Source organism: Camelus ferus, chromosome 4 (assembly GCF_009834535.1).
Source record: "Camelus ferus isolate YT-003-E chromosome 4, BCGSAC_Cfer_1.0, whole genome shotgun sequence".
Taxonomy (NCBI): Eukaryota; Metazoa; Chordata; class Mammalia; order Artiodactyla; family Camelidae; genus Camelus; species Camelus ferus.
The window spans coordinates 55,466,378-55,482,125 of NC_045699.1; the positions used below are offsets into that span (position 1 = coordinate 55,466,378).

Here is a 15,748-nt window from a genome sequence, read left to right on the forward strand (position 1 = left end):
AATGGAAAAAAATGTTAGAAAGGAAGGGAAGGAAGGAAGGAGGGAAGGAAGGAAGGAAGAAGGAAGGAAGGAAGGAAGGAAGGAAGGAAGGAAGGAAGGAAGAAAAGGAAGGAAGGAAGGAAGGAAGGAAGGAAGGAAGGAAGGAAGAGCAATAAATCACTTCCCTTAGGTGAATCGCCTTTCATGACAACTTGACATCACGACACTCCCTGGAAAGTATATAAGAAAAGCGTTACTGTCAAGAAGATGAGGGAAAGGACTGTGTTTACCGCAGTTATTATCCCTGTGTAGTGGGATTTCAGGGGACTCTTTTTCAGCTTGTTGGTTAAATTGTATGTTATTACTAATCTACTTCATGAGCATGAATTATTTGTGTGCATTAAAAAGAAAAAAAAAACAGTTGTTTCAGGTTCTTCAAGTTTGTTTAAATTTTCTACAAAAGAACTTCTTTTTTTCAGAATGTGAAAGTAAATTTTAAATTATAAATCAGGTTAAAAGCCTTAAGTAGAAGCTGAGATTGAAAGGGAAAGCTGAAAATACCTAGACCACTGCCCACCGCATCATAAATCAATTAACAATCCAACGCTATGGGTACTTTAAGAAAGAGCTGTCATGTTACCACCGGAATAATTTCACACAGAAATAGTCTCCGTGTCCCTAACCGCATTTAATTTCTTCTGATTCACACATATGTAAATACATTACAGTCACAAGGCAGTTTCACATGGCCTTCTGAGCCTCAGAAAAACACCGAGAGGTGGGCAGCTATCACCTGCATTTGTACATGAAAAGCCGGGGCTCAGGATCTGACTGACTTGCCAAAGGCCACCAAGCTAATGAGACAAAGAACTCCAAGCTGCACCTAGAGAGATCTTTACTCTCCCAGTGCACACTAGAACACAGTACCTCCCTCTGTTTGTTGAAATAGGTAATATTAGCTTCAACGTACAGATGAGGAAACAGAGCCTAGAATTCACTGAGGATGCTGACCAACATGACACAGATAGGAAGTGGCAGGGCTAGGACTCAAACTCCAGGCAGCCCAACTCCAACTCAGCGCTCCTCCTGATGTGCTGAATCACAGCACCGCTGAAGCAGAAAGCGGGTGGGGATGACACTAAGCTTTGCTAGACAACTAGGTACACGACTTTGTACCCTGACCACATCCAACGTGGCAGGAAGAGTCCCTGACTCACTCACCCCTTCCTCAGGAATTCAGAATTGGGACCAAAAAAGCAAGCCTCTCGAGAGTGCCTGGACCTGTAAGATAAGCCAGGAGATGTGGCACGGGCATCTTCAGCCTACCCCATGGAGCACAAAATCGGAAGAAGCTGGTCTGAAGAAAGAGTGGCATGGAGATGCAGAGAGAGGATGGAGGAACTGGATGACCTCTAGTCCTTAGTTGCAAACCCCTCTTGAAGGCCCCTCCTGTTTCCATAAGACTCCTAATTCCTTAGAGTAAGTGCCCCATTTTTGCTTAAGTCAGCTTACAACTAGGTCCAAATACAAATGGACAGTCTTTGCCAAAGAGGGGAAAAAAATCTCCCTCCATAAAAGTACATTAAAAAAAAAAAAAAAGCAGTTAGCACACAAGCATATGACCAGGGTGAACATCAGATCAGAAGAGAAGTCCTTCCTAAGAGTGGGCCAATCTAGTCCCAAAGGACCTTCTTGACCGTGCATCACATTACTCCCCAACAGCCACCGAAAATGCAATAGCTTCTTAAGTTTACAATACGTTGCTCCTGTCCAGTCCTTTTGGTCAGCCAAGTCCCTCATCCAGGAACACTCTCCCAACCTCTCCCGACCATCTCCACACATCCAAATCCTCCTCATATGAGGTCCAGCACAAACACTACATGTTCCCCACTTACACATCCCGCCCTGGCCCTACAAACTCCCAGAGACCTTTCCTGCTTCTCTCCTGGCACTCGCTCTCTCTCGCTGTAACGCTGTGCGACTGCACACTCCCTCCTTCCCCGGGCCACAACAGCTCTTTCAAGTGTGGTTTGAATCTGACTGCACGTGACTGCCTACTCTGCTGCTCCTTCCATCTCTGGAGCTCCTCAGCTATCCCAGCATGGACTCAGTGCCTTACAGAAAGAAGCTGCTCAAATACCTGTTCCATGTATAAAATATTAATTCCTCATGCATTAGAAAAGCCATTAGAAGTTTATACCTCTAATATCTGCAGCAAACGAAAGAAGGGGATTGGCGGCAATTTATAACACCTGACAGAAGAATCCCAGAAAGGGGTCTGTATGTTTTTTAATACTGTGACAAGGGCTTAAGGTTTTTTTTTTTTAAAAAAAGAAGAGGAAGAGAGAAATTCCAGAAGGTCTGACTGTGTGACAGAACTGCTCTGTTCCAAATCAAGAGGGGCGCAGTAGTTGCTGCGAAGAGAAGGACAGGAGAAAAGAAAAAGATGAAAGGGGAGGACAGGCCCAGAAAGGGCAGAAAATCAAGGACTTTCCCCTGACTCACCCCATCTTCAAGAGTTAACTGAATTCCTGAAATGCTTGGGCAAAGAGGATTGTGTGTGTGTGTGTGTGTGTGTGTGTGTGTGTGTACGTGTGTGTACACCAGTGGAACAGGTGGGTTTCATGTCCAAACTAACATAGGTGGAACCAAAATACCACTTTCAGAAACAGAAGCCCAGAAGCTAAGAAAAGCATAAGTAAACTGAATTAAAGGAAATTCACAAAAATTGAATGTGATGGAGTACAGGGGTACTGAGGATAAGTACCTCTGAACTTTGACAATCTCTGCGATTAGGAGTTTGAAGCTAAACTATGAAGAATCAGGAAGTCCTAATTGGCATCTAGATTTTGTGTGTAATACTCAATTTCTTCTGGTAGATCAACCCTGTGAATTAAAAATCTATAAACAAATACTAACTGGCAGTTAAAGTCCACATGATCCATTGATTCCTATATACCATTTCAATTCACTAAATGCCACTCTAATACTTGGCAAAATCTAAATGAGGCCAGCAGGATACTTCTTTACGAATTAGGGCTTAGAACTGTGATGTCTACTTCTGTGTTTTTAAATACAGGCTTGCCCCCATTCCCCACTTTTTTAAAGGGACTCATTAAACGCAAGTGTATTAACAGGAGAATGTCAAGAAGTCCAGCAGTAAACACAAACATAGTAAGTCAGGGGTTGGGGGAGAATTCATTCCCAGAAAGAGACAATCCAGCAAGGCTCCTGCAGGAGTCGCCTCCCTCCAGCCAGGGTAGCCCAAGGTGGTAGCAGATAAGAACCTTTGCAGGCAATGAGGTCCTGAGCAATAAGGTCCCTCCCCCCAGAACTAAGGCAATCAGCCAGCCATCTTCCTCTTCCCTAGCCCACCGGTCTCACCCCCAGACCCAAGTGTGGAAACTCCCGCCTCAGGATGCACTAGTGACTAGACTCTTTCCAGGGAAAGGGAGAGGCGTCATCTTCCACTTCAGCAGTCCTAGCCATCTGCATATGATGTCGGGTTACTTTAAGCCCCCTACCAACCCAGCATAGCCCCAAGTAAGGCTACCCCTCCCTGCTCACACGCACGGCCCCTTCCTCCCAGCACACAAGCACACACACACACAGAGGGAGGGATGGAAGAAGTCATAGAGTTAGCTTGGCAGGGCTGGGTCAAATGAGGAAACAGCAGTGCTCATCTGTAGCCTAGATTTAATGAACAAGAGCCAGACTCCAGATGCACTGCCATCCACAAACACTCCCACCTCCCAAGGAGGCCCTCTTCCCCAGAGACAGCAGTCAGCAGGTGTCCAGTTAGAAATCAATGTTAGCAAACCGATGAGCAGGAGGACTAGTTCAACTCATGAAAGCTGGCTTAGAGGAGATGACATATACTATGCAAGAGTTCAGACTGCATAAAAGTCAAATGTATGATAGTTAAGCTCCACCCAAAGCAGCCAATTACTTAGAACAATGCTCATTTGGATGTGTAAACTCTAGAATGTTTTCTGTTTAAGTCACGATTTAAATCCCAGCACTTGTGGTTTGACCTGCTTGACTCCAGTGTATCCTAACGTCATTAACACATCTACCCCAGGCCCAAAAGTTCTAAGAAAGAATCTAGGAGCAAATAAACAATGTCCTCATTTCTCTTCTAAACACTTTCTCCAACTTTCCAATTTTCCATTTCTCTATAATGGAATGAAGATATGTGAAATAGCAAAAATAAACCAAAGTTTATTCTAAAGTTGAACTTAGGTTTATAAAATATCCATTTGTTCCATCACTCAAAATTCCGCCTAAAAGATTTGAGGCATCATACACCACTTGCAGCTACATACGTACCAAAAAATAGCAGAATGCACCAGGGGAGGGGGGACCCAGTAGTTAGACTGGGAGACGGCAACAAAAGGCACCTTTGGATTAAAGCTACAAAATCTCAGGTGCTCACTGGGTATGGACCTCATGGTATCAGAGAATCACAATCTGAACTTACAGAGTTTCAATCAAAACACCACCCAGTATCATTCAAGAATGAAAATGGCGCCATACTCTTGTTTGGCTTCAGAATGAAGTACAATTAAGTGGCTTTTCCATCACAGTGCATGACAAAATGGCAGAATCAGGAACATCCAAGTATCATGATGATGCCTTTCTCAATATCTCTTTTCACAAATAAAACAACTAACTCCATGATGACATTCCTGGAGCACATAAAATTGTTATTTTACGGTTGTGGCAGACAATACTCCTTTTAAACTAACACCCATAGCCTTTTCCCAGTTCACATTGCTAAGTAACATTTTCAAGTTTTATCTTTTTCTCTTTCTTGCTAAATTTTTTAAATTTATGTTTATGTGATGACAGACAATAGAGGCTTCTGGCATATATAAACTCACATGAACATCACTGATGCTCTCAGGATAGCTAGAAAAGGAGAAAAACCCATGAAAATTTGGGGGGAAATTGCTACTTGATAACTTATGCATTATTAAATGCTATTACAAGAAATGTACACAACCTAAGGAACTGAATCTACTAACCTCTACAATCAATGTGATACATGGTTTATCCAGTCTTGACAAAAATCCTCTGGATCACCAGTGGTACGTTCATCCACTCGTACATATGCAATTGTATAAAGAATCTATTATTTAGAACACCAGGAAAGAAAACAATTAAAAAATTTATACTTATAGCTACCATTTAAAAAAACAGAATAAGCACTTTTCATTTCAATGCTAAGATCTCCTAATTTGATGCCCTGCTTTGCAAATTCAGAATAAGGAGGGAAATTATAATGATCACCAAATTGGAAAAATAGTAAGGAATACATCCATAAATAAAATTTGGTGTGTAGAAGTAATATACTAATATTAAAAAAGTAATAATAATACACTGGTAATCATTCACTGAAGGCAAAAAAAACTCCAATACCAATATAACATATAATTTATCATATATATGTGTGTATATGTATATCATAAACATACAAAACCTTACATTAAAATTGGAACAAAGTGTCTGAATTACACAATAGCTTTACAAGAAGAGTATTACTGGATGGGTACATGTTATTAACACATTACAACAACTGAGAATGTAAATGGTTGATAGTCACAACCCTAGGAAACCTTTGCCCTCTCTCAGCACTTCTGATCCTCTTCCCTGGTTCTTTTTTGTCTTCTTCTCACCCCTACATATGCATAGCCCCCAGAGAGCTGTCCTCTGGACAATCTGTCCACTCTCATGAGTCCACCATCACCCCACATTCTCCCAAGCTTCAGAACCAAAGTTCCCACACCACCTCCAATCCACGCGCTTAGCACTAGGCCAAGTTCTTAACATGCATTATCTCTTCCCATTGTTACAACAACCTGTAAAATAGTTTTGTTATTATCTCATTTTACAGACGAGAAACCCAAGACACAGAAGTTAGGTCCCTTGTTCAAGGACATTAAAATTAAAAAGTGGCAGAGCCAGGATTCATAACCAGCTCTAAACTCAATGTCACAGGTTTTGGTCACTATTCAAAACAGCCTCCCTAAACTACTCAACATGGGTGCCTCAGTAATTCAACCCATTCATTCACCAAATGATTCGTTTCTTGAACACAAACCTGTTCTCTCTTCTCTCTACTTTCACCTCCCTATATCCGTCTAGAGGCTACACTCTGCATCCCCTTAATCTCTCAGATAGATTCTTGGAATCATCTTTAACTCCTCCCTCTCTTGAGTAACCTCAACTACTAGGCCAATAATTTCTGCCTGCTTTAGAGATTCTGGATTATATTACCTTCTTGTCAAATCCACATCCACTGTCCCAATTCAGACCCTAAGTTTCTTTTAACTTGGCTACTGTGATACCTTCCTTTTAGACTTGCTGCTCTTGGTCTCTGGACCCTTGCAATCAATGTTACACCACGTGTTGTCCTTATAAAACAGATCTATTCATGTTACACCCCTGTTTAAAAGCCTTTGATGGTCCTCTACTGTCTACAGAACAAAGTTCAAACTAGCTGTGCTGGCACTGCTACACAAGCTGGTCCCAACTATCCATCTTCCCAGCGTCACCTCCTACCGCCCTCCCCACCAAAAATGATGGTCATTTATAGAGTCTGTTTATGCAGTGCATTATCACATACCTTAAGCCTAACAACACTATGAGTATTTCTTATTATGCCCATTTTATGAGAAAGAAACTGAGACTTAGGAAGGCAAGATAATTTTCCCAAGATCCCAAGCTGTACAAGGCAGACAGGGCCAAGTCTCAAACTCCAAATTTTCTCTCCTTTCTCAGTACTTTATGCAGCCACAGTACCCCTATGCTAGCATATCAGACTCCCTTAGACTTTCTCAGGAAGTGCACAGTATTTTCCAACCTCTATGTCTTAGCTCAAGATATGGCTCCTTCAGCCTGGAATGCTATTCTCGCTCCTTGACGTTTCTAAAGAACTGTGTTAAGTATTTTTCATATTATGCTTCATACTAGTTATTTACATTTATATATAAACCTGCCTCTACACTGAACTATAAGCCCTGTGAGGCCAGGACCATATATTAGTCACTTCATTTTTAAAGCCTGCTAATTGAACTAGAAAATGTGTGGGAGAACAAGACATATTAGATGGTGAGCGTCAAGGTAGAGACCTGCCAGGCCTGAAACCAGAGACCAGCAGCTTGGATCAGACCACCTGGGCACGCTGGCAGTGCCGACAATTCTAACATCCCTCTTCTGAGCAAGGTCAAGTGCCCTGGTGCCAACTATTCTCATCGACACTGGCCTTCATTAAATACTACAATTTACTGAAAGCATTATTTAAAACAAGATAGGGCAGAAGTGAAAAATGGGGAGTTATAAAATATAGAAATATCATCATTATTTTCCATTTTAGCCTTTCTATTTAGTCTAAGTAACCAGAACTGAAATGATACAGGCTGGATTTAGCCTTTCGACACAGGTGAGCTAGGCTGCACGTATGACTATCATTAAAGCAGCCACACTGGGGCTGGGGCTCCGCGTGGCCGCTTCAGGACGCCCACACAATCACGTTCGCCTGCACAGCTACGCACAGCTTCCCACGTCTCACCCTCTGAAAGAGCCACTAGGATTCCTGGCACTGGCGGAGACTCTCTCAGAAGGTATCTGACATGTTGATTAACCGGCCAACTTTTGCAGCTTGAAGTTTCCCATGGCTGTGTCAAATGGTCAAGCTGAACAGTGTCAATGTGCTTTAAGATTACAGGCTGTTACCCCTTCATGAGTTGTCTTTATCCCCATGAAGATCAGATTCTAAGGATGCCTTAGAATTATAAAGCCCAGAATATGAAACCACTGAACAGCTGACCAGGTGAAAAGTCTCAAATGCTTACTTCCCCCTGTCAGAAATCTCCCTACCCACTGCTGAAATACAACTACAATGTCAACTTTTCCATGAACTGGCAGAGGATAATATTAGAAGAAAAACTAGCCCACATGTCTTGCCTTGAATTTCATTCCACTCCAAACAGTCATGTCACCCTAAATATAAAGAAAGAAACTACAGACTATGACCTTAAGTAATTTACACAATAAATTTCAGAACTGCCTTTAACAGAACTAACTGTTCTCTATTTTTGCATCTTACCCAAGAATCTAGTATGTCCTATTCAGTGAACATCAGATTACTGCTACATTTTATACGCTACAGGAGATTTCTTCTGGAGCCATGTTGATCTTGTTATAAATTATATTTTCCCTTTCAGAGACAGTAATACAGTGGTAGTGCAGAATTAACATAAACTTTGGAATCAAAGAATCTGAGTTTAAGCCCTAACTCTGTAATATGAGGGAAGCTCCACCAGATAATCATAGTACCAAAGTCACAGGGTGCTGTAGGGATTCAATCAGTTAATATGGACAAAGTAATGAGAATACATGGTAAGCGCTCAGTAAACATGAGCTTTACTGTTACTCTATTACAGTCACCTGACTCAGAGTGACAATTACAGGATATTTGTGAAAGGATAACAAATTCTAACAAATCCCAACCCAAGATCATCCTACTTACCTTTTGGCAACTTTCATACATGATACTACTTGGAAAAAATAAATCAATAAAAGAGAAACCTAACTGTCAATTCTGCTTCTCAGGAGCTCCTGCACAGTGTGCTGGCAGATACAACTGAGGGCAGCTACAGACTTAATTTAAACTGATGACGTGGGTATCATTTCAAATGCAAAGGTAAAATGCACTGATTTTAGATCTACAGAAAGGCAGTGTTACCAGCTATCTACATCTTGAAATAACAGACCTGGGAACCAGAGATGATAATATTACTCTAGCATTAGCTCTATCATATAATCACACATATATCTGTTTACATGTACTCTTTCTCCGTCTTCTCAATAGTATTATAATTCCACTGGCGGACTTTGGGGTTTCTTTTGTATCTCATAGCAATGTTACATAGCAGTCAAATAACTGAAGTAAAGTGACATGCAGCTGAGAATTTAGCAATGCATCTGATTTGACTCTTCATCAGCATGAACACTCTATGGTATGGAGGTAACACAGTCTAACGGCTGGTTATAGAGCACACCTGAGCTACCACTTACCAGCTGCAGGATCTTGGGAACCTAAAAAGCCCGTTTTACATTCCCTAAGATGGCAATAATAATTTTATCTACCTCTTAGAATTACTTTGACGAATAAAAAAATATATATACAAAGCACTTAAAACAATATTAGTGCTGAAAATATTTAAGGGGAAGTGTACTGATGTCTCCAATTTACTGTGAAATGCATCAAAATAAGATGGATTGAGTACTTAATGCCACTGAACTGTACATTTAAAAATGGTTAAGATGATAAATTCTACGTTTTGTGTATCTTACCACAATCTTCTTTAAATAAAAAAAAAACAGTAAAATAATTAAAATAATACTTTTAAATGTGGCTTGAAAATGGACAGATGTGATAAAGCGAGCAGTAAAATATCACGTGTAGAACCTAGGTAGTGGCTGTATGAATGCTCATTTTCAACTTTTCTGTATTTTTTTAAGATTTTTATAATAAAATATTATGGGGAAAAACAATGCTGGCATCTAACAGTTTCCTTTTATTATCATCTATTAGAAATAATAGTCAGCACATACTCAGATATCTAGTTCCTTTTTCTCATAGCAGAATTCTAAAAAGCAGCTTTTTACGAGCCCTCTCCTTTCATTATAGCCTTTCTGAAACTGAAAGTGGTTTATCTGAAGTTCCTTAACTGATGTACACATGTGTGACTTTAAGTTAAATTATTCTAAGGTACGAACTGCCAGGAATTTAACCTCTCCTAAAGAAATATAAAAACCATGTCAACAGGTATCTGTGGTTGAGGATTGGTGATCTGACCAAATGAAACAATGGAAAAGCAAGGACTGGAATTATTTAGCCCTAACTTTTCTAGTAGCTGCTAAAGCTAGTAAATTCCTTAACCAGAAGAACTACAATCATCTTAACAGGTACCTGATGTACAGGAACACACCACATATATACAAACACATCAGCCACCTAAGAATTCCATTCTTCCTCTAGTTTTGTTCCCTATTCCAACTAGTAATTCAGATTTTAAGGTGTTTAGTGGAACAACATGAACTCAGATATCTCGCAGCCTAACAATTTAAAAAGTCAAACCACCTCACACCTGGGCTGACTACTATTAAAAATGCAGAAATTAACAAGTGTTGGTGAGACCCTAGAAAAACTGGAGCCCTCGTTTACTGTTGGTGGCAACATAAAATGGTACAGCCACTGTGGAAAACAGTAAGCCAATGCCACAGAAAAATAAAAATTGAACTACCATATAATCCAACAATCCCACTCCTGGAGATATAGATATAGATATATGAATATATCTATATATATATTCAAAGAACTGGAAGTACAGTCTCACAGAGGTATTTGTACACCCATGTTCGTAGCAGCATTATGCACAATACCTAAAACATACAAACAACCCAAGTGCCCATCCACAGACGAATGGATGAGAAAACGCGAGATATGCACAGAATGGAATACTCTTCAGCCTTAGAAAGGAAGAAAATCCTGTCACCTGGTACAACATGGATGAACCCTGAGGACTCTATGCCAAGAGAAATAAGCCAGTCACAAAAAGACAAATCCTGTATGCATCCACTTACATGAAATATGTAGAGTGGCCAAAATCATAGAGACAGAAAGTAGAACGGTGGTTGCCAGGGGCTGGGAGGAGGTGGAATAGGGAATGAGGGTTTAGTGGGAATAGAGTTTCAGTTTTGCGAAATGAAAAGAGTTCTGGAGATAAATGGTGATTGGTGATAGTTGCACAACAATATGAACGTACTTAATACCACTGGACTGTACAGTTATAAATGGTTATAATGGTAAATTTTATGTTATGTGTATTTTGTCACAATAACAAAAAATGGAAGAAAAAATCAGGGAGCTGATCTCCCCAGAAGACCTGGTGGTGCTCCAGCATAGAACTGACAGACAAGCAACTGACTCTGAGGCTATCAGCCCATGTCTCTCTCTTAATCACAGCATGAGACCTTGTCTACTCCGACTCTCCATCCAGCCCAGGGTCACACCAATTGTTTATTTCAACTTCAAAAGGAGCAAACACTACTGCCGCTCCACCAGGTTTGTGTCAAAGCAGCAAGGAACGTAATCACGCTAAGCCTGTCCCGTCTTCAAAACGAGGATAATTCCTACCTCTCTGCCTTACTAGGTTGTTAGGAGGACAAAAGTGAGATCATGTATATAAAAGTAGCTTTCAACTGCCAGGCACCAAAGAAACAGAAATTATGATGTTTATAATAGCTACTTTCATATGGAAATTCAGAGGGGGCTGTAACAACAGAAACTTCACAAGGCTTGCGACACCTCACCTCATTCCATTTAAAACTCACATCATCCCTAGATAACACCTGTCTTGTTTTTGTCATAAACTGAAGGGCAGCGCTGAGGGAACGACAAACACGCAAACAGGCACCCCAGCCTAAAGCTTTTCACCTAACCGCCCCAAACGCAATCAGAAATCACCGTACACGTCCTAGGAAAATTGAGTTTTTCTGCCCCCGGCGCGGGCCTGCGGCGCCCGGGGACTACACTTCCCACAAAGCACCGAGGCGAACCCGAGCGGCGGGCGGGGCGGCCTGCGGTTCAGGGTGACCACCGCTCTCCCCGAACGCGGATCGCCGTTCCCCGGAAAACTGCGACGTTTAAGGTCAAGTGTGCACTGGCTCTCCTGTCCGAAAGCGCTGTCGCTCCGAGGCTTCTCTGCCCTCCCGTCCTTCCTGCTCCACCTGAGGGTCACCACCTATTCCTGACCTTTCCGCTGATCTCTAGAGTGTCACAATAAGGCACCTTCTCCCCCACCCCGAAAGCTCTATTTCTAGAACTCGCCCAGCAGTTTGGACCAGGGGCCACGGAGGGGTCAGACGGGACGGCAGACACAGCCCACCACCCTGGGGCTCCTGCCGGCCCTCCGGCCCAGCCCCCGCGGGCAGGGGGCTAGGCTCCCCCTACCCCCGGGCCGGGGCGGATCGCAGACAGAGGTGGCTCCGCCCGGGGCTCCGGTTTCAATTTCGCAACGTGACGGTGCAAACCTGAGGCCTACAAACGCCCGCGGCGGCAGCGGCCGGCGCCCCGCCAGGCCCGAGCGCCCCCAGCCCCTCGCACGCCGCGGCCTGCCTGCCCACCCGGCCCGGCGCCCCGGCCCTCCCGCCCGGCCCCGACCGCCGACCCCGGCCCGGCGCCGCGCCGGCCCCGGCTCGCGGCCGCAGGCTCGCAGTGGCACTTACTCAGCTCGTCCTGGGAGGCGGAGGCGGCGGCCGCAGCCATGTTGCGCCGGGGAGGGAGGGAGGGGCCGGAGGGGGAGGGCGCGGACGGGCGGCGCGGGGGGCTCGCCGCTCGCGGTGCGGCAGGGGCCGGGAGCCGCCTCCGGTCGCTCGCCGCCGGCCGCGCAGCGCCCACGAGGCCCGGCCACCGCCGCCTGCGTCCTCCTCACTGCACGCGTCGCTCTCGCCGTCCCCCGCGAGCTCGCGACCCGGGCGCTCCCGCAGCCTGGCGCCTCTGCGGAGCCGCCGCCGTCCGTCGGCCGAGTCCCGGTGCGCCCGGCCCGCGCGGCGGCTCTGCAGCTCCGCGCCGCGCTCGCCCAACTCACGCCGGTTTTATATTTAGAAAGAGCTGAGCCATCCTCCCAGCGGCCCCCCCGCCGGGCCCCTCGCGCGCCCGCCCGCCCTCGCTCGCTCGCTCGCGGCTCGTCCTGCCCACCTGCCGCCGCCCGCCCAGCGCGCGGGAGCCGGCCCGCGAGCGCTCCCCGCGCGGACCCGGCACGCGGCGGCCTGCGCCGGCGGCCCGGCCTAGCCGCTCCTCGCCGCTCTTCCGCGCCGCCGCAGCCTGCAGCGGCCCCGGCGCGGCGCGGCGCGGACGCGCGGGCCTCTGACCTGAGTCCGAGCCGGTCTCCATGCCGGGGGTGCTGCGCTCGGCGCCGCGACGTGGGCGCCCAAAAGCGAGGCGAGCGGCGGGCTCGGCCCCGAGGAGTCGCGCGCGGCAGTCCGTGAGGGGCTCGGCCGAGCTGGCCTGGGCTGCCCCGGCCGGGGGAGATCCTCGAGGCGGGGCCGGAGCTCTTTTTGTCAAGGTCTGTGGCTGTCACGTTGACTGCTCCCGACCTGGAGAAACACGCCTGTCCAAAGGAAGAGACGTGGACTCGGAAAAGTAGAGCCGGGTTCGGAGTCGGCGGGAGGAAGCCCCGCCCTGCGCCTCCCGCCGAACTTCTCGGCCCCGCCGCTGACTCAGTCCCGGGCGAGCCCCGGCGCCGCGAGCGGTCCCCGACCCGGCTCTCTTGGGCTCCTTTTTGTACATAAAGGCAGTGATGAAGTGTAGGTTTGTGATGCTCTTAGAAACAAGGACTGCCGAATGAGGGAAAAATCACTAAGCCCTACTAAAAGTTTAATGAACCAAGGTTTTTAAAGTTCAAATTCAAGTATATATGCTCACATTAAATGTTTTCTTAAAATTTCTTCCTTGTTCCTACGGTCTTTTTGGTAACCAAAGTGATTTATTTGCAATACACCGATTTTAACTTTACGCCTTTAGTTTGTTCGTGAAGTCCCTTACGTGAAAAATAGCATGCAATACGGAATTCAAATTAAGGGGTTGTATGATTGCTGTACTTTGAGTAACGGTACTATCATAACAAATTAGGTAAAAGATCAGATACTTTTTTTTTTTTTTTTAGTGTAAGAGGAAGAAATCAAGATCCTAAATGGATTGAAACTGCATTTATTTCTAAAAGCAGAAGTCTGTAAAGCCCTGGTTAAGGCCTTGAAAAATGAGTATATGTCGTTCCAGATGTAACTTGGGCAAGTACAAGGTACTTACACCACATTGAAGACATTTATGTCCTTTATTGTTTTTTTATAGAAATTATACATGATCTTTGTAAAAATTTCAAATGATTCAGAATATAAGATTAAAAGGAAAAAGCCTTCCTCCCCCTCCCACCACCACACTCCCCAGAAAAAGCTATGATTAACAGGTACAGTTCAGTGTGCATCCTCCAAGGCCTTGTCTCTGTGCACATATGTATACAGCCCCCAAAATGACTAAGCTGGAAGGGGGTTCAGACTCACGATAAAGTTCTGTATCAGTGTTTCCCCCCATAAATATTCTTTCCTATTAACAAAAAGCTCTACACCACCACCACTCTTTTTTGGTTTGATTTCATAGTACATTAAGTTAACAATCCCTTTTTCTTATTCTTTTTTTTTTTTTTTTGACATTTTGGCTTTTTTGTTTGCTGTTGACACGAAATCAATGCACAATGAACTATTTGCAGAGAAAACACCAAAGTGTAGAAAGCAAAAGTTATCCCCTACCTCCCTGCCCACCATCCCCTCCTCCTACTCCCTGGAAATAATTCCTGTTAAGAGTTTGATGCATACAAACTTTCTGACCATTTCTATTAATACATAGAGTGATTGCACCAAGGACTAGTTTGGAGAAACGTTGATTTCCTAAAATTTCAACTAGAGGTATCTAAAACCACCCACCAAAATATCGAATCTAAGTTAAAAAAAAAAGTTTTCTTAGGCAATTTTAACTTCCAGACCACACCAGTTAGCAGCTCATAAGTTCTTCCTATATAGAAATTCGAATCCCACACGTATGCAAATCACGCGTAGGTATGTACACACAGATTTTATTTGTTTCGACAAATAGGAATTCTACTATAATATTGTTATATAACTTTACCCTTTTCACTGAACAGTCTATCACAGGTGTCCTTCTATATCAGTAATGATAATAATAGCTAACACTAATTGTGCCAGGCACTATTTAAAATATTTTCCTTGGATGAATTCATTTAATCCTTCCAACAATCTTATGAAGTAGGGATTTTTATGACACAGGATGGTTGAGGAACATATCTAAAGTGCCACAAACTAACAAGTGGGAAGCAGGGATTTGAACCCAGGCAGTGTGGGTCCAGAATCTGTACTCTGATTTGTATGTCCAGAACTAGCTCATTCATTTAAATGACTGCATAATAAGTACGTGGTAAGATTTAATCATTCCCTATTGATGAGCTTTTAGGTTTCTATAGTTTTTTACTATTATAAAACATTTTGCTATTGTAAAACATTCTTATACATGTATCTTTATGAAGTCACATATTTCTATATGTAGACATGGAATTGTTAAGCAAAAAAAAATGGCTTTAACATCTCCTTGTATATAGTAGTTTATAGCAGCTTACAATGCTGATTCTAATCACTACTGTTTAAGCTTTCTTATGGTTGCTTCTCCCTTTAGACTACTTACAGTATATTTTTCCCACTAAATAGCTTCATAATCTGACTAGACACTTTGGTTTTGAATAGTAGTCTTTTTTTTTTTTTTTTTTGGATAGTAGTCTTGAGATACTTCCTACCTAGAATTTACTTCAACTTTCAAAAACAGACAAGAAAGACCCTCATGCATTGTTGATGGGAACGTAAACTGGTGCACCCACTGTGGAAAACAATATGGAAACTTTTCAAAAAAATTAAAAATAGAACTACCATACGATCCAGCAACTTCACTTCGGAGTATTTACTCGAAGAAACAAAAACACTAATTCAGAAAGATACATGCACCTTAATGTTCATAGCAGCATTATTTACAATAGCCAAAATATGGAAGCAACCTGAGTGGCCATTGATAAATGACTGGATGAAGAAGAAATGGATATATATAGGAATATTATTCAGCCATGAAAAAAGAAATATT

At 43.7% G+C, this 15,748-nt stretch overlaps 1 protein-coding gene across 4 annotated transcripts in view; it reads right to left on the reverse strand.

Annotated features, from left to right (window-relative positions):
• Window positions 1-13,387, reverse strand: part of ECPAS (Ecm29 proteasome adaptor and scaffold) — a 90,320-nt gene extending 76,933 nt beyond the window's left edge. Inside the window, exons 1-2 of one of the 4 annotated variants that reach the window (XM_032478174.1) lie at window positions 12,922-13,387; window positions 5,007-5,110 (exon numbers count right to left, since the gene is read on the reverse strand). In XM_032478174.1, the coding sequence (XP_032334065.1) occupies window positions 5,007-5,028 (22 nt within the window). In that variant the 5' untranslated portion in view covers window positions 5,029-5,110; window positions 12,922-13,387. Of the gene's footprint in view, window positions 1-5,006; window positions 5,111-12,276; window positions 12,706-12,921 lie in introns of those variants that run through there. The other 3 variants (XM_032478173.1, XM_032478172.1, XM_032478176.1) reach the window with 3 other exon arrangements.
• Between the last annotated feature and the right edge of the window lie 2,361 nt (window positions 13,388-15,748).